We start from the raw sequence: 19,582 nt of genomic DNA, 5'->3' as shown, positions 1-19,582 counted from the left end.
TTTCCAAGAATATTTGAGAATCTTTGGATGGGGAATGCATATATGGTTCCTAACTGGATCTCTCCACTCAAGACACCCTAAAATAAATGCTTATAATGCCACAACAATCTAGTTCAAGCCAATAAGCCTGTTTCATTCCAGCGCCTCCTCCAAACTGTGGAACCGAGTTATCTTCCGAGGGTCACACTATGCAATTCCACTGTAAAAAATGTAATTGAAACCCGCACTTGCACCATTTTGGCCAATATGAATATTAGCTAACAAAATGTTTCTGGTTTGTGTCACTGGAGCAAGGAATAAAATGCTTTGAAATGACTTACCTTGAGGTTGCAATTTCCACTTTAGTTCTTGCCATGGCAGATGCCCGCTGGGCACCCTCGAGGGCACGCTCCACCTTTTCTTTAGTTTTTGTGTTTCTTATGGGTATAAGCTGCTTCCTTATTCCACGGACCAAAACATTGTTTTTATACTTTCCCTCTTCCTTGGTGCCATCTGGAAACATGGTACATCCATATCCATGCCTCTTATTATTTAGCCACTCCCCTTCGTATTTCATACCATTTGAGCGCTCACTTATACCGAATCCGCTGCGCTTGTCATTCTTCCATTCACCCATGTACGTTTCTGTTGTGGTGGCATCAACGTGGTCTTCCGCTGGGCAATAATCGCAATCCCCATCTCCAAAACTAATGGTAGAATTGGCATCGCTAGAGCTAATCCTACTTATAGCAGCATCGCTCCTGACAGAGCTGCGTTTGCTAGAAATCGACGATTTTGATTCGGATTTTCTAAGTTTTATACTACCAAGAAGGGATCCTCTTCTGAACAAGCCTCCTTTCTTCTTACCACCAATTCCTTCCAGATCACTGTGAAAATTCAACACAAACCCTCCTCTTGTTCCAGCAGGGCTGTCCAAAGTAATATCATGTAGAATAGTGCCATTGCTCTGCTCACTACGCAGTGACGCTAGAGATGTCCGGAGGGGAGAACGGATCACAGTTGCCATGCCATAGGGGACACTTTGCCGCATGCCATAGCCATGCCTCATCCCTCCTGTCCACTGTCCCTGGTATGTACCTTTCCAAAGAAATAAGAAGAAACAAAGAAAATGAATAAACATCTAACGATTTTAGTTTGTCAGCAGTGCTGGAAATTCATCTTGCATATTTTCACCACTAAACTATAAGCACGGCCTAAAAAGGCTTCTTCTCTCCCCCCGCCCCCGAGTGATTTAAATAGAAAATAACAAAAAGCCTGAACAAATTAGGAACTGATCCATGATTATATATATCATATACATGGCTTCAAATGCTTATTCTAATGTGGCATGGAATCTGCTGATCAAAGTATTTAAAATTATTTCCTATGTGATAAGCACAAACACAAACCCGAGATAATTCAACTGGTTGGACATTCATTTCAGTATGCCCACCAGAAGATAGTATTCACTCTGTTTTGTCCCCACTCTGGAACCCTGGGATGGTTTGACCTTGAGTCTACTGGTAGCATCAGAGGCTGAACTCTATGGTATAGCGAGGCCTACCAGTTTTCCTGTTCCTGATGAGACATGCCACCAGGTTAGAAATCCACAGGCTACCCTAAATTATCTCACTGGATGTTGGCAAATGATAATGAGGCATCAAATTTATCATAATTGCATCCATTGGGAATGACTCATGTACAAAGGCACCCTTCATAGAACTCAGTGAATGTTGGTCACAATGTATATGAGCCATTAACTTGTTATGCCCTCATAACAACCCTATTTGGCTATGGGACCACAGCAATAAGCCTTTGCCTGCTGCTTTTTACTGTCAAAGAGCAGGGGCTTATCTCTCATCTTAGCACTGCAGTACTAAGTTTTAATATGAGAGATAACAGATCTCCACACCTAACACATGGCTTGCCCCAAAGAGCCTCACAGGCCAAATTTGGAGGCCTGGCAGGCCTAATTTGAACCATGGGCCACAAGATCTCCATTGTTGTTAACAGCATCATGGTGTAATGGTAAGTAAGTAATTACGTTTACTCAGTGAGCTTCATGTCTGAAGCTTCATTCCCAAGACCATTGAGAAAGCTTCTTGCATCTAAACCCCAATGCCTTTAAATTCAACTAATTTAAAGCACTGGGATTTAAATTAGTTGCAACTAACATGTTCTATTGCCTTCAATGATATGTGAAAGACAATGCTGAACTTGTTCACTCGGGCCCATCGATTTTAAAAGAGATTTACTCTCATGTGAGCATGCATACAATTGCAGCCTTACTCATCCCAAACTTTCGATAATTTGGGGATAACATGTATTGTCGGACACTTTCTTGGAGCAATGAAGCCTCTCTGCCTGTGATTTTGTTTTTTTTTATAATAAATTTTTATTAGTTTTCCATAAATAAAGAATAAACAAAACAAAAACATAGACATAAACAAACAAAAACATGACTTCCCCATACCACCCCTTTTCTGCATTCTTGTTTCAAGATTTTTCAGCAACCCTCTGATCATAACTTAAATATATTTCATGTATTTAACTTCAGTTAGTTATTAATACAACTGTAGTTCTTTATCTCTTATAACTCTGAGCCCCTAGTTTTCCAAATTAAAACAGTTTTTAAGATAAACTTTAAATTTGTTCCAATCTTCATCCACCGCCTCTTTCCCCCGGTCTCGAATTCTGCCAGTCATCTCTGCCAGTCCCATATAGTCGATCACCTTCGTCTGCCATTCTTCCAACGTGGGTAAATCTTGCGTCTTCCAATACTTTGCTAAAAGAATTCTTGCTGCTGTGGTGGCGTACATAAAAAATGTCCTATCCTTCTTTGGCACCATTTGGCCCACCATACCCAAGAGAAAGGCCTCTGGTTTTTTAACAAACGTTCTCTTCAGAACTTTTTTTATTTCATTATAGATCATTTCCCAGAAAGCTTTAATCTTCGGGCAGGTCCACCAAAGGTGATAGAAGGTTCCCTCCGTTTCACTGCACTTCCAACACTTGTTATTGGGCAAATGATAGATCTTTGCTAACTTAGCAGGAGTCATGTACCACCTGTAGATCATTTTCATAATGTTTTCTTTTAAGGCATTGCATGCCGTAAATTTAACACCAGTGGTCCATAACTGCTCCCAGTCTGCAAATTCAATGTCATGCCCAATGTCCTGTGCCCATTTAATCATATTAGATTTCACCATTTCATCTTGAGTATTCCATTTCAACAGCAAGTTGTACATTCTTGACAAATTTTTAGTATTGGGTTCTAACAGTTCTGTTTCTAATTTTGACTTCTCCACCTGGAAGCCTTTCTTTCTGTCCTGTTTAAATACTTCATTTATCTGTCGATAATGTAACCAATCTCTCACCTTAAATTTCAGTTTCTCAAAACTCTGCAATTTTACATTTTCACCATCTTGTTCTATAATTTCACAATATTTAGGCCAATTAGAACCCATATTCAATTTTTTCACCTCTTTTGCTTCCATTGGTGACAACCACCTGGGGGTTTTACTTTCAAACAGGTCTTTATACTTAATCCAAACATTATACAGAGCTTTCCTTACCATATGGTTCTTAAAACCTTTATGCAATTTTACCTTGTCATACCATATATATGCATGCCAACCAAATCTGTTGTCAAATCCTTCAAGGTCCAAAATGTCTGTATTCTCGAGGAGCAGCCAATCTTTCAACCAGCAAAACGCTGCTGATTCATAGTAGAGTCTTAAGTCCGGCAGGGCAAAACCCCCTCTATCTTTCGCATCTGTTAATGTCTTAAATTTTATTCTTGGCTTTTTGCCCTGCCAAACAAATTTCGATATGTCTTTCTGCCACCTCTTGAAACAGTCCATCTTGTCTATTATTTGTAATGTCTGAAACAGAAATAACATTCTAGGCAATACATTCATTTTGATAACAGCAATTCTGCCTAACAAGGAAAGTTTCAGCCTTGACCATATGTCTAAATCTTTCTTAACTTCTGTCCAACATTTATCATAATTGTCTTTAAAAAGATTCACATTTTTCGATGTCAAATTCACCCCCAGGTACTTCACTTTTTTTGCTATCTCCAAACCTGTTTCATTCTGGAATGTCTCTTTTTCTTCATTTGTTAGGTTTTTTTCCAATACTTTAGTTTTTTGTTTGTTCAGCTTAAATCCTGCAACTTGACCAAATATCTCGATCAGTTCTAAAACTCTTTTTGTACTAGTGATTGGCTGTTGCAAAGTCAAAACTAGGTCATCTGCAAATGCCCTTAATTTATACTCTTTCACTCCGACCTGAATTCCTTTAACCAACTGGTCCTTTCTAATCATATTTAACAAAACCTCCAGAACTAGTATGAAAAGTAGGGGGGAAATAGGACATCCCTGTCGTGTTCCTTTCTCTATGGCTATCTCTTCCGTTACCACATTGTTCACAATTAGCTTTGCCTTCTGCTCAGAGTAAATTGCACCTATACCATTTTCAAAACCTTGGCCTACCCCCATCCCTTGGAGATTCTTTTTCATAAAACTCCAACAAATATTGTCAAAGGCTTTCTCCGCGTCCACAAAAATCAAAACCGCTTTTCTGTTAATGTTCATTTCCAACAGTTCCACAATGTCTATTATGTTCCTCACATTGTCAGACATGTGTCTACCCGGGAGAAAGCCAGATTGATCCTTATGAATCTCACCTGTCAATACTTTCTTCAGTCTTTTTGCTAAAATGTCTGCAAAAATTTTGTAATCCACATTTAATAATGATATCGGGCGGTAGTTCTTAACCTGGTTCTTTTCAGTCTCGGTCTTTGGTATAAGTGAGATAAAAGCCTCTTTCCACGTTTCAGGTGCCTTTTTCCCCTCCAATATTTCATTGCAAACTTCTTTTAGTGGTTGCACTAAACCTTCTCTCAAAGCTTTATAATATCTAGCCGTCAGTCCGTCTGGTCCTGGAGACTTTCCCAGTTGTGCCTTTTGTATGGCCTCCTCTATTTCCTGTTCTGTTATTTTCTCATTCAAAATCAACTTGCCCTGTTCTGGAATTTTCGGTAGTCCATAATTTTTAAGAAATTCTTCTATTTCTTGTTCATTTACTGGCCCTTGTGTGTATAATTTCCTAAAAAAACTTTGGAAACAGTTACTTATCTCATTTGGCTTATGAACATTCTTTCCCTCTATCTCCAAACAAGTAACTGTGTTCAATTTTTGTCTCTTTTTCAATTGCCATGCAAGGAGCTTCCCACACTTGTCTGCAGACTCAAAAGTCCTTTGTCTCATTTGTTTAATTTTCCATTCTGCCTGTGATTTTGAGTGGTCATACAATTAGCTTATGCATATCTTGACGTACATTTTTTACATATGGTTTCCTATTTCATTTTCTGTTGACAGTGCTGATTTATCATTCCCATTTTTTTAAACCATCAATCAACGCAACAAAATTTATCAAAAAAGTTTCAGCCTAGATTTAAAATGTTTTTGCTATACATTTTTGTATTTCATTTCTCTAAGTTGTTACTTAATATACAGCAGGCTTTAGGATTACAGCACACATATTTTATTGCATATCCTAGGTGCAGGAAAAAAATAATTGTGTCACCTGAAAAGTATTTTAAGAAACATTCCAGTACCCAGATCTGAACACTCCTGGCCAATTATGAATCATACTCAAAGCAGACACACTGAAATAACTAACAATGCAAATAAGTCAATTGATTTCAATATCCATACCTTAGTTGGATATAACCCATAGTTTAAAGATTATAATATATATAGTGTATAAAATATATGAACTACAAATATTAAAACAAGCAAGATGCAGATTAGGGTTCTCTTTTGTTTAAAACAATGTCAACAAACTACAAAAACCCATTTGAAATAAACATTTGATGTTTTAGCAAATGTATTCCTTAGGAACAAAATATTTATCTTTCATAGTTAATGTTTACTTTTTATTCTCACATATTGTTCTTCCAACAGCTGAGAAAAAGCGGCCACCCACAAACACGACAGAAAGGCATGTTTGGTACTTCTCATTAATGACATCTAACACACAAACTTTAGATTTTAAAGCACACAACATCCCACCCCGCAGATCACTATACAATCCAGCCTTGCAAACAAAATTGCATGGCCAGTTGGATGAGAATTAGGAATTGGTCTTTTGACAAAAGAACTCTAACGCTGCAGTCCTGCACTGAGAAAACCTTACTATAGTCAAACTCACTTCCAAGTAAACCTGCACAGAGGATTGTGCATTTTCCATTAAAAATGTTGCTAACACAAAGGATATACTGAAGCACCACTCAGATTTATGCTCTAAATCTAGAGATATCTGCCAGGAAATTGACGTAGGTTTTGTCTTGCAATGTTAAAATAAAAAGTCATATTTTGAAGCTGGCAATATATGGACTTTTGTTCTTCTTCTACCACCAGTCAAGAGCTAACTCATTCTCTCTGAGTGATGATGAAAACAACCCACACTGGCCAGGTAGGCTAGCTGCATGTGGGAAATGATGTAGAGCAGGGAAATGATGGGCAAGTGAAGAGCCATATGCCCTTCCCCAGCCTCAGTGGCCACTTTCCTGCTCCAGAAACAGCTTTTTCTTTTCCTTTTTGAAGAAGTTCTGGGGAATGTTGTGTGCGTTAATATGCAATATGCAGTTCGCTTCTTCGCTGAATTACGTAAGTCCCACTGTGTGCCAATAAACATGCAGAGAACAGGGCAGTTAGGCTAATACCCTAACTTAGTGGTTCTCAAAGGGTGTGGCAGGAGAGGCTAGCAAATGTGGCAGGAAGATTCAAGGACAATCAAAGAAACATTTGAACATTTCAGTGTAGTGTAGTGTAGTATAGTATCAAAATAATTATTTTTATTTGCGGAATATGGATAGATAATTTTTCAAAATGAGAGCATCAAGTGATACCTTTGTATATGTACTTACGGTACATGTGTAAGAGGCTCGTTTATAATTATATTTTGGGAATTGTTCATGTTCTTCTGTAGCTAGCTGCATTGTTTTATACTTTCTGGATGTCCCCTGATCATATTATAAAGCAGTTGTGTTCTAAATCAAGCACTGCTAAGAGTTGTTTTCTTTTGTTTTCCAGTGTATTTTTTTATCAATTAAAAATGGTGTGGCATGAGGAAATTTTTATTCTGAAACTGTGGCTCATAAAAAAAAAAGCTTCAGAACCGCTGATCTAACTATACTTCCCTGGAAGCAAGTTCTGTTTAAATCAATGGCAATTCTATCCAAAAGAAGGGCAATTGGATTAGGATATTAAAACACTGACTTTTTTGTGTTGCCGACCACATTTTGCAGAATAATGTACCGCAGCAAACTTCCTACATACTAGTTATGCAGCATTAATTGCTAACACAAGCAAGATAAACATGCCCAAGTTTTATTTACTTTAAATATTATTATCCTGCCTCTCCCATAGCTTGAGGTGGTTGTGTGATTAATGTATGCAGTGCACTGAAATTTTAAATAGATTGATCCAATTATACATTTGGGCTGGAATAAATCAAAAGCAGCTCAACAGCTTTAGAAGAGTTTTGTAATTGTAAATGGCAAGGATCCAGCCTATTTTTGTTTTTTGTACAGTGCTCAATATGACACAAGTACAGTATGTCAGTGAAACAATTTATCTGGACAAGATGTACTCTTAAATGACCTAAATGAACTCCTGTTTCGTGCCCCCTGTTATGCTCACTTTGCTGTCAGAAGAAATTAGGAACTTTCCCCCCTAGATGCAAGGCTAGTTCACATTTCAGATATCGATGGTAAAATATGCTGTAAGTGCTTTCAGAACAATAACCATCTTCACTGCTCTCAAAATATAACTATTCGCCCTTGTCAAACTCATCAGTTATGGCTGGTGCAACAACTTCTTTTGATACAGATGCCCTGCTCACAGTTTGCTTCCGTACCCTGGTCAACTTTCGGTTGGACTACTAAAACATGTTGCACATGGGGCTGCCTTGGGAGATTTATTGGGAACTTCAGAATTCAGCTGCTAGGCTGCTGACTGTAAACATCAATAGTGATCACATCCCACCAATAGTTAAAAATCTACACAAGCTGCCAGCCTATTGCCATGTACAATGTGAAGTCCTGGTTACCACCTATGAATCTCTAAATGCCATGGGAACATGGTCTTGTTCCACACAAATATGACTATGCCCTCTATCCTTCATCTGAGGACCTTCTGCCCACTACTCAAGATTAACTGGATGGCAATTGCAGAGAGGGGTCTTGTGGTTTTTGCACCCTGCCTTTTGGTTTTTGCACCCGGTGAGCTTGCCTGGCCCCAAGCTACTCCTGTTTGTCATTTCATCACATTTCTGTTTTGTTTTGGGTTTTATTTGTTTTACAGCAGCTTTTTATTTGATCCTTGCTTTTTGTTGAGATTTAATTATTCATTGAACACCCCAGAAGAAATAAGGGAGGATGGCCTAGAAAAGATAACTAGCCTGATGCCATTCTGGGGTACCAGCGCTATCTTGACACAGCTTCTGTTTAAACCAGAATGAGGTTTACCCAGTAGCAGGCGCAGGAGCATGGTGTCAAGGGCTAACGCACCACCGCTACTGTGTGAATTGGCCATCAGGCACAGAAGAACAAACTGCAAAAAGGTTCTGCATTCCAGAAAGGTAAAATATTGGAAGTATTTCTATCAGCTGGTAAAGAAAAGTAACAATCCTAAAAAACAGTATCGTAACATTTAATTCCTCCCTTGTAAAAGTTAATTTTAAATACTCCATGCATCTGCCTCCTCTAAGAATCCCGAGAACTGTAGTTTGTTCAGAGTATTGGAAATTGTAGCTCTGTGATTGGTAAACTACAGTTTCCAGGATTCTTTTTTGGGGTGTGTGAGCGTGTGTGCTTTAAACGTGTGGTGTATTGCACGAAAATGCTGAGGTGGGAAAAGGATGTCTGAAGGCAACCTAGGCAACCATCTAAATTTAAGTCAGGCAGCCCATACTCAGTTCATCCCACAACACCTACTGCAATTAATGTGCCCAAGCAGATAACAGGGTGCTTACTCAAAAATGATTTAATGCAGATTAGACCCCCCTTAGCTACTTAACATACTGTCACAGCAATCAGAGTGGCAGAAAGGGTGGACTTTCCTCACTCTTTTAATGTCAGCTTATAGGAGAATTGAAGGGAGGATCTAATTCAATTTGGAAATTCCAGAGGAATGTGGTTAGCATGCTGCGGCCAAAACAACAAAGCATCTTATGGTTAAAGGCTAACCAATATATTGTGGCATAGGCTTTGGTGGACAACAGCCCACTCTCGGATGTATCTGATGAACTGAACTGTGCGATTGTAGCAAAAAAGAAAAGAAAAGGGGGGAGGCATTAACTCTTGTCTGCGCCGCAAACCGCCTGTGCAAGACAAGCCGTTCAAATGTGCTAATACTCCCTTATCGGCGCCTGTTTCATTCCCAGAAGGCGGAAGATAAACAGCAGCAGCAGGGTGTCAGCCGCCTCTCACTTTTTGCATGAAGCTACAAAGAGCCATCGGCTTCGCGGCGGTTGCCACCTATGCACGGTGGTGGGATCGATACTTTTTACAGAGAAAACGGGACTCTGAGCAAGGCGAAACTTTTGCAGGCTCTCTTCTTCCTCGTTTGCTCCTCGAAACGCCGCGCGTTTCCTTTCGCAAGCCGGACGCTTCAAAGAATGCACCTGCTACCCGCGTTTGTCAAACCATAGATCGGAAAAATAAAAAGTGAAAGAGAGAGCGAGCGCACCAACTCGGGAAGCTTCCGAACGCAGCGCTGCACTCCGGCGACCGGGGATTGGACACGCGCACGTGTGGAAGCCGTGGCGCGCCTTCTCCGCGCGCCCCCTGGCGGCAGCTGCTCGCCCGCCCGCCTCTCGCACTCACCTCCGTCGCCGTAGGTCTCGACGCCGTAGCCGTCCTGCAGCCCGTTGCTCCAGGTGCCCTCGTAGCGGGCCGGGGTGGTGAGGCTCTGGCGCACGCCGTAGCGGCCCTTGAAGCCGTGCGACCACTCGCCGCGGTACATCCACTTGCCCTTCGTCTCCACGCCCAAGCCGTGGCGCTTGCCCTGCGCCCAGTAGCCGTGGTAGGTGTTGCCGCTGGGCCAGGTGTAGGTGCCCACCACCTCGAAGCCGTGCGCCCACGAGCCCGCGTACTCGCCCTGCCCCTTGGGCCCGGTGCAGATGCCGTGCCCGTGGGCCTTGCCCTCCTCCCAGCCGCCGCAGTAGGTGCCGCCATCGTCGAAGTCGAACCTGCCGCCCGTCATTCAGGGGGAGCGGGGCGCGCCCGGGCCGAGCTCGGCTCCTCCGCCGCTGCTGCTGCTGTTCTCGGGGCGCTGCGCTGCGTCCCCTGCCGAGGCTCCCGCGACAAATGCCAGCGCTCCGTCCCAGGCAGCGCTCCTCGGCTCGGCGCTGGCGCCCGCCCTCAGCCGCGCTCCTCCCCTCCGCCCTCCCCTCCTGCCCCACCCAAGCCCGGCCGCCGGCCGGCTCCTGCCCCGGGAGAGGGAAAAAGGCGGGAAGGGGAGGGGGCGAGGCGGGGCAGGTGCCTCAGGCGAGCGAGGCAGGCGCGCAGTTTCCGGAACTCTTGAAGCGGGGGAAAGGAGGTTAAAAGAGGCGGATCCCGCTTGAGGGGGAAGGGGGTGTTGTCGGCGCCTCAGCACAGGCAAAGGTGTGAGGGAGCGACCAGGAGACCATGGGGGGGGGGGGAGCCATAATACCATACGTTTAAACCACATTTTAAGCGCATAACATCCCCCCCCATCCTGCAAAGGAAGCTGTAGCTTTGTGAGGTAAAGTAGTAGTTCCCAGGATTCTCTGGAGGCGAGGAGACAGGTGCTTTCAATGTGCTTTCAATGTATGTGGATGCGCATCCTGTGTGGGCTCGGAAGATGCACTTGTGGAAAGTGTTGAACAGGTGTTCAGCACTTAAAAAACAACAACCTCTGGGTTCGACCCCATAGCTGCTTTGCAATGCCGGGTACAACTCTGCTTGGACTGAGAGCATATCAAGTAATAATAGGCTAGGAGCTCTGAGCATGCACAGAGTGCATTTCCTTCACCATGCAGGCTCTGTTTGGGCTGAGAGCATATCAAGTAATAATAGGCTAGGAGCTCTGAGCATGCACAGAGTGCATTTCCTTCACCATGCAGGCTCTGCAACCTCTCTTCACTCATCTAGACTCAAAAAGGAAAACTTCCAGTTCAGAAGCTTTTAGGCACAAGCAAGCTTGATCCTAAGTAGGCTCCTCCCTTCTTCTGAGGGAACTTGTCTGTGTGTGGTTTTTGAAGCAACCTGCTAATTTCTAAAATGACAGGTTTCACAGTTGCTTTGAACCCTCCTACTGCTTAATTTCCAGTTGTGTGAAGATAGCTTGTGGTGGGGACTGGTGCTGGAAGTTTGCCAGACCTGGAGCCAAACTGTCAATAACCTGGTTTTTCCCTTTCATACATTCCAGAGAGATTTCTGTTTACCTTAAACCATCCATTACCTTTAACCTCTATCAGTAATCACATGCAATCTTCCCAACAAAGGAAGGTGCCCCAGTCGCTGTATCTGATGCAATAAGGTGAGGTAGCAGAATGCACTGTATCTCACTTCAGTCTATAGGTGAGGTATGCCATTTGTGAAGGTTCCCAATGTTTAAAATAACAAACAACAAACCTCCTTGCAAGTAGAAAATGAGCATAGCAGGGATTGTGCTGGCTAATACTCTTCTTACTGCTGTGCTCATTTTGTTGACTATTTAATCAGTTACCCATCTCACTAATTCTCTGAGAGCGTCAACAAATATAGAAACAGAGGTGATCCAATTGGCCTTAAAGGTAAAGGTAAAGGGACCCCTGACCATTAGGTCCAGTCGTGACCGACTCTGGGATTATGGTGCTCATCTCACTTTACTGGCCGAGGGAGTTGGCGTACATGTGGCCAGCATGACTAAGCCGCTTCTGGCGAACCAGAGCAGCGCATGGAAATGCCATTTACCTTCCCACTGGAGTGGTACCTATTTATCTACTTCCACTTTGTCATGCTTTCGAACTGCTAGGTTGGCAGGAGCAGGGACCGAGCAACTGGAGCTCACCCCGTCGCGGGGATTCGAACCTCCAACCTTCTGGCTGGCCACTGTGAGAGCAGGGTGCTGAACTAGAAAAGATGCATTAGCCTGATCCAACATTCTCATCTTCTTATAAGCCAAGCCAAGGTGTGGGCTCCTGAAGAGGACCCCCACCCACTTTGCTTCTCCCCAGTCCTTTTGTCTCAGCATGGTGCAGCAGTTAAACCAGCATTTGGATGAGTGTGTCTTCTGAACCTGAGTGAGCTTAGCAGTCATGGGATAAATGTGTTCTCAAATAGAGAGCAGGAATGAAGGGGTAGTTCTCCCGATGGAGCAATGTAGGAAGTAGAGTCCTTTGCTGTGGGAAAACCATGAAATGCTTGTGATTATTAACAAACTTAGGATATACAGATAGTCCAAAGAGAACAATGTGTGGACTTTCTGGCACAGCATTAGACGCTGTAATCATATCTACATTTATGTCCTGTGGGATTCACATGAGAACAGTATGCTAAACAAGATGGGCAGAGGCGGATTTAGGGCAGTGCGCGCAGTGCAGTTGTACAGGGCCTGCAGCCGAGGAGAAGAAGAAGAAGAAGAAGAGTTTGGATTTGATATCCCGCCTTTCACTCCCTTTAAGGAGTCTCAAAGCGGCTAACATTCTTCTTTCCCTTCCTCCCCCACAACAAACACTCTGTGAGGTGAGTGAGGCTGAGAGACTTCAAGGAAGTGTGACTGGCCCAAGGTCACCCAGCAGCTGCATGTGGAGGAGCGGAGAAGCGAATCCGATTCACCAGATTACGAGTCCACCGCTCTTAACCACTACACCTCTTTGAGAAGAGCCCCTTCTCAAAGCCCAGTAGGTGCATATATGGCTTGGAAGCGCCAGGGCTCTGACAGGGTCCTAGAGTCCTCCTTACCAATGCTGGACGAGCCCTTACCTGACTTTGGGAAGGAGATAGGAGGGCTCTAGGACCCTGCCAGAGCTTTGCACCTCCTTCCCAAACCCTGTGAGGGCTGGAGGGAGGGTGTCAAATGGCCTCCCACAGGGCAGCATATTACCAAGGTCCGCCCCTGAGATGCTTACGTTCTTAAAATTGCTTGATGTAAGAAGTTTATCAAAGTGTTTTACAGTAAGAAAGTCCAAACTGTAAAATGTATAGGAACACATGGGACAGATCCACAGTTGTTTCTTATGGTGGAGACCATTTAAAAATAACATTCTCTATGTGAAGTGACTGTCATGTAAACTGTTTAGAGATTTTTTAAAAAAAATTAAGTGGTTGCTGTGAGAATAAAATGGTGCCGGTGGTGGCAGGTGGGGAATTACATATGTAGGTAAGATCTGGAAGTAATAAATAGATGAAGTATAGTTCCTGTCTCAATCGAAAGTCAGCTTTTTGCATTCCCACAAAACAGGGCTTGACAAACAACTGGGTGCTGGAACAGTGACTGTAGAACAATAAAGATAGGTCAGGAGAACAAGGCTTTCTACAAGTACTGGAAATAACCTCTGTTGATGATGGCCTATGGCCAAAACAAAATAAACTACCGTACCTGTCTGTCTACCTTGACCTCATTGGTACTTCCTTCTGGGACTGCAAATATTTTTCCAGAAGTCAGAGCTTATTCTGCAAAAATGAATTGATGCAAAAAGGAAAGATGAATTGACTTGAGGAATGGGTAGGGGTCAGAGAAAAATAGAGGGGGTATTACAGAGGCACTGGGGTACCAAAATGGAAGGTAGGGAAAACTATGACAGGCAAGGGAGAAAATGGAAATAAAAAACTATAGGAAGGGGGCCTTGGAGAAACGGTGGAATGTAGGTTGCCATGGGAACGAGAAGGATTGAGTGTTCAGGGTGGGATGGCAGTTAAATGACAGTCCTGTAAGTGGAATGACAGTCAAATGTCAGTCCCTCTCTCCAAGGAGGAGTAGCAGTGTCCAGGGTTAAATGATAGTCTCACAAATGGAAAAACAATAGAGTCCCTGCTGAAGACATGTGTATTTTGTAGAACAATGTGAACTGGCATTGTTATTTGCCAGAAGTGTGGGCTGCGAGGAAGTCTTCAGTTCAAATCTTACCTTAGTCATAAACTTAATAGGAAAGCCAGCATCAGTCTCATCTCCTCATGCAGTAGAATGATAAAAACAAAAGTCTTGAATAAGGTAAACAGAGATAATTAGTGTAGCACCTAAGACATTTCCTCAGAAAGGCAGGCCTTGCCAAGGTTATGCACAACATGGTTATATCCAGGTAATTGACATAACGAAGTTAATTTCATTAATTTCAGTGAGTCTGCTCTGAGTGGAACCTAGTTAACACACACATATTTATTCAGATATATTTCTTGAAGTTTTTCGAGCGGAGAATTACACAGGTGGAAACCTGGGAAGTAACTCGCGAAGTCAAACAGGTATCATTTGTTTTTATTACATAGGAACACAGTGAGCTGCCTTATGCCAAAATCAGGCCATCTGTCCATTTAGCTCAGTAATGTCTGCACTGACTGGCAGCAGCTCTCAGTGGTTTCAAGCAGGAATCCCTCTCAGCCCTACATGGGGATGCCAGGGGTTAAACATGGGACTTTCTGCATGCAAGGCAGATGCTCTACCAACCATTTTCAAACACATTGATTACATAGGGTTCTACTTTTGCATCAACCGTCATGTCAATCACTCAGCTATCCCGCTGTTTTCATACGCTTTTTGTTAAGTATTGTTTTCCTCTCCTCCAGTTTGCCCACATGTATATATCATGCTGGGAAGAACCAAACCCTTATTTTTCTCTTTGGTTCTGCAGGTGAGCTCATGAGTGGAGATGGGCAACAACCATTGAGCCCAACCTAGGGCCAATTGAGGCTAATATCTCAAGGATACTTACCTGTTAGCAAGAAATACTGGGTAGAAATATATAGCATTGAACTATACCATCTAGTTCATCATATTTACTCTCTCTCTGTATGATGCAGAAAGCTAATGCTCAACATTTTCACTTGAGTTTACAACATCTGGTTACACAGAGAGCAGATGGTTATACATCATTGCAGACACTAATATCTAATTTCTTGTTAGATTATATCCAAGACCCAGCCATGACAGGCTTTTTAGAAAACATGGAACAGAAGTATTTTGACATTGAGAACTGACAGTAGGCATGCTTGTTCTGGGTTGAGCCCCCGTGCATTCAATAGGACTTAGTGCATAGGAAGTTTCATTGTTTATTAATAGTACTGTCCTAAGCATGCTTACTCAGAAGTATATTTTGCTGCTTCAATGAGACTTACTGGATGTGAAGCCAATTTTCCTGGGCAGGGATGACATGCTTTATTGCAGGTGTGTCCACTTCTATTCTGGCGCATGAGGCCTGTTTGGCATCCTGCAATCAACACTGTCTCCGTGCTACCCTATAAGAACATAAGAGGAGCCCTTCTGGATTACACTAAAAGGCTCATCAAGTCCAGCATCCTGTTCTCACAGCAGCCAACTGAATGCCTATGGGAGGCCCTCCAGCAGAACATAAATGTGCATATGATTGCAGGGCGGCTTAATGCTGTGCTTGAAAGTCTGCCAGGTGTCCTTTGCAACATGGGATTGTCTGTGCATCCTAAATTTGATATAATCACAAACGACCTGAACCGAACCTGTAGGATGCAATAGGATGCAATATATACAGTGGTACCTCGGGTTAAGAACTTAATTCGTTCTGGAGGTCTGTTCTTAACCTGAAACTGTTCTTAACCTGAGGTACCACTTTAGCTAATAGGGCCTCCCACCACCGCTGTGTGATTTCTCTTCTCATCCTGAAGCAAAGTTCTTAACCCGAGGTACTATTTCTGGGTTAGCGGAGTCTGTAACCTGAAGCGTCTGTAACCTGAAGCGTCTGTAACCCAAGGTACCACTGTACATATACACCAGTAAGTCAAGATATAGGGCAAGTGTGTAGTCTGCCCCTCCCTGCACCCACACAGATGCAAGTTCATTGCACTTCTACTATTCAGTGGAGGTTTCTGAAGAAGATGAGGGACCATGGTTTCTAGCTCATTAACTTTCACACACCTTTCTCTCTTACACACACACACACAAATTTGTTGGCATTCACCTGTCTCAAGAGGCAATGGAATTCACCTCTGGAGGTGAAGTCAAACCGCTGGAGAATCACAGTGCCTGCTGTGTCTGCAGAGACCAGTAACTTATAATTACTGCCTCCTGTGTTGTTTTTGCTGTGTTAGCAGCACCAAAGTGACCTCTTTGGGGTGCAAGCCTGGGCAGTGTCCTGGGCTGCCCAGATAACAGTATGCCCCTCTTGGTCTCACTGATATGGTCCAAAGGATAGCAGAGCAAAATGTTTGGCACTAGCTTTGCTGCAGGTGTTGCTGAAAGGAGGCATACAAGTCGTTGTTTTAGGGACTACAGTCTGGATTTGTGTAAGACTTACAATTTAGCCTTTTCTTCTCCCAAAGAAGATTCACATGGCAGCATGTACAGATTTTCCCTCAGAGTTTACAGTGGTACCTCGGGTTACATACGCTTCAGGTTACAGACTCTGCTAACCAAGAAATAGTGCTTGAGGTTAAGAACTTTGCTTCAGGATGAGAACAGAAATCGTGCTCCGGCGGCGCAGCAGCAGCAGAAGGCCCCATTAGCTAAAGTGGTGCTTCAGGTTAAGAACAGTTTCAGGTTAAGACGGACCTCCAGAACGAATTAAGTACTTAACCCGAGGTACCACTGTACTTCCCAAGCCTGCCACAAGGCAGAAAGGTTTAGTATCAGAGTTTTCCTTCTCCTAGATGGGCTGCCTTCCCAGGTTGACGAGTCCCATCTGTCCCTCATTTCTCTCTACAGCACCCACAACTGATCTCTTCGACTCAATCCACTGGAGCCTATATTCACATGTTGGGTTTGAGACCCATCAGCTACACTTCATCTGGTGGTAAAGTTGAAGTTGTAAATGAAATGAAATGCAAACAGGGATAATAATTAATATTCCGCCTCTAAACAGAGCATGAGCCATGACAATCACTCAGATCTGAACCTCATTTTTGAAGCTCTCGCTCACTGCAACTTTCCAGTACAACAGATGTGCAGGTGAGCATTAACAGTGGCAAATTTACAACGGTGCTGCATGCTAATACCTACAGAAAAGTGTTTCACATGTAGGAATTTTGCAGTGTTTGCAGCACCCAACAAGCATGCTGATGCTTGCTTTATACAGTTTGCTAAATATGACGGCAAGCCAAGATGTGGTAGGTGATGATAACCCAACACAGCCTTGAACCTGTATGACCCAACACTTGAGATTAGCTGTATTTTATAAGTAAAGAACAGGCTGCAAGAGTTATAGATCTATAATGCCTAAATATAAGAAGCGTATTAAATTGCCACTAAACCATGTTATTGTGTACAGTGGATACCTAGGGTGGGTATCCAGTTAAGATTCTCCCTCCCCCCCCCCCCATTAAAAAGACTGATGCATGCAAGCAATTTTCCTCCCAAGTAAACTGTATGTTTCACTTCATCCTCTCTTGCTAGAAGTGAGTGTTGAAAGACGAAGGGACAGGCAATGTGCTTCTGGTGCCAAGGAGAGAGGAGGCAGCATGCTTGCCCCAGAATAGCAACAGCCGTAAATATGGTCATGCTGCTCCTCCACTCGGAGACCCAGATCACATTCCCAGTACCCAGTGGGGCCATTGGCTGCCAGGCATTCAAAGGCTTTGATAAAACATTTGCAAAAGTAGCTGTGGTTAAGAGAGACTTAATTCCTGTCCTGATCAAGCTGACATCAAGCAAAAACGGGAGGAGGGCATATGGTCCCCGAGCAGAGAGTGTTAACTTCTTGGGCCATATATTAAAGCAGCAGCTGACTCAGTGTTTCAAGATATGGGAGTGTGTTCTGCGTGAGAACTTGCTGTTATTTGTGGCACTGACAGAAGCATGCAACTCCTTGCATAATGAAAAGTGAAGACTGAAAGGGTTCTTTCTCTGTCTCTAATATTCTCTTCGGTGTTACACAACCATCTGTGGTGGAAGTACCAAAGTGTTAACACAAAATGGAGTAGACAAAACCCTCTCAATTTTCCAGGTATCTCTCTCACTAATTTAAAAATGCTTTCAAATGAGAGAGCACCAGTGCTCCCCCCCCCCGGGGGTACACAGGGGTGCTCATGCCCCTAAACAATGTGTGAATCTTTGTACTTTTGTCCATTTACTGTTTTTATTTTTCCTGATTTGAAGTATAAAATGGTGAGAGTACCCCTAAACATTTTTATTTTTTTTTAGATTCAGGTAGGTAGCCATTTTGGTCTGATGCAGTAGAGATAGAGAGATAGATAGAGAGAGAGATGATAGATGATAGATATAGATAGATGATAGATAGATAGATGATAGATAGATAGAAAGATAGATATATGTCCAGTAGCACTTTAGAGACCAACTAAGTTTGTTCTTGGTATGAGCTTTCGTGTGCATGCACACTTCTTCAAATACCATTTTTTTAAAAAAGGAAAAAGGCACCGGAGAGCACTATATTTATCCACCATGCACAAATATTTCCAGCTATCTTTTCAGGTGGCTGAGAAATGCCTGTGAAATATAAATTCTAAAAAGATGAAATATATGTCTTTTTAAAATATCACCACCTCCAATCACTAACTCTTCCTTTGTTTTTTTAAATACAACCTGCAGTAATCAGAAAGTTACAGAGCATAGCTGCATTGACTTTGGAGCAATGATACATGAGATCAGTGATGCATGAGAAAAGAATTTGGTTTTTGACAACTTTTCAAAAGGCAGGCTGCCTTTATTTGGGGAGGGGGGTGGAAGAGGAAATTAGCCTTGTGAATAGCATTTTGGCTATTGATGTCAAATGAATTCCTGGTTTAGCTGCAGACTCACTGAGTGGCCTAGACATGTTTTCATCTCACCTATTTGGAAAATGGACATTCAGCAATATTGTTGTAGAATGGGCAGGATAAGACGTGCTTATCTTCCTTGAAACATATGTGCTCTTAGCTACAAATTGCAAAACTTACTGATGGCATGCAATTCAAGTTTTTGACTGGATGCAGTCATGATGCAGTCTTGCCCATAAGCCTTGCTATCTCTCTTGTTTGTCTTTTTCTTCTTCTCCTCGTCCATCTTCTCACACTGCTTTGGTCTCCTTTGCTCTTTGGCAATGTTAATGGCTGTTACATATGGAAGGAAATCGTGGGTGGACTTCCCTCCACTGCCAGAAGTATGCCTCTGAATAGCAGCTTCTGAATCACAAATAGCCCCACATAGATATATGGATGGCCACTGAACCGGATGGTGGCCTTTGAACCGACCCAGCAGGGTTTTCTCATGTTCTCCCTACTTCTTGGCTCAGCCAGACACATGCCGGCATATCTCCCCCATCCTGACTCAGCTGGCTGAGCTCGGCCCAGTGGATCCCAAACTGGTGTTAATCCAGAACGAGGAGTGTGGTGAGGGCAGGACCAGAGGGGGTGGGGGGACTTAGGCTGGAGTCTAACCCTGTTCAGCTCTGTCATGTGATGTGGAAA

At 43.1% G+C, this 19,582-nt stretch overlaps 1 protein-coding gene across 5 annotated transcripts in view; it reads right to left on the bottom strand.

The window, feature by feature from the left end:
* Positions 1-10,417, bottom strand: part of JPH1 (junctophilin 1) — a 62,930-nt gene extending 52,513 nt beyond the window's left edge. For 3 of the 5 annotated variants that reach the window (XR_013393889.1, XR_013393890.1, XM_028736678.2), the window contains exons 1-2: positions 9,878-10,417; positions 321-1,077 (exon numbers count right to left, since the gene is read on the bottom strand). Coding sequence is in view for 3 of the 5 variants with exons in the window: in XM_028736678.2 (XP_028592511.2) it covers positions 321-1,077; positions 9,878-10,256 (1,136 nt within the window). In the remaining 2 variants the exon portion in view is untranslated. The remainder of the gene's footprint in view (positions 1-320; positions 1,078-9,877) is intronic. The other 2 variants (XM_028736676.2, XM_028736677.2) reach the window with 1 other exon arrangement.
* Positions 10,418-19,582: the final 9,165 nt, after the last annotated feature.

Source organism: Podarcis muralis, chromosome 8 (assembly GCF_964188315.1).
Source record: "Podarcis muralis chromosome 8, rPodMur119.hap1.1, whole genome shotgun sequence".
NCBI classification, from domain to species: Eukaryota; Metazoa; Chordata; class Lepidosauria; order Squamata; family Lacertidae; genus Podarcis; species Podarcis muralis.
This window is presented reverse-complemented; position numbering and strand designations above follow the sequence as displayed.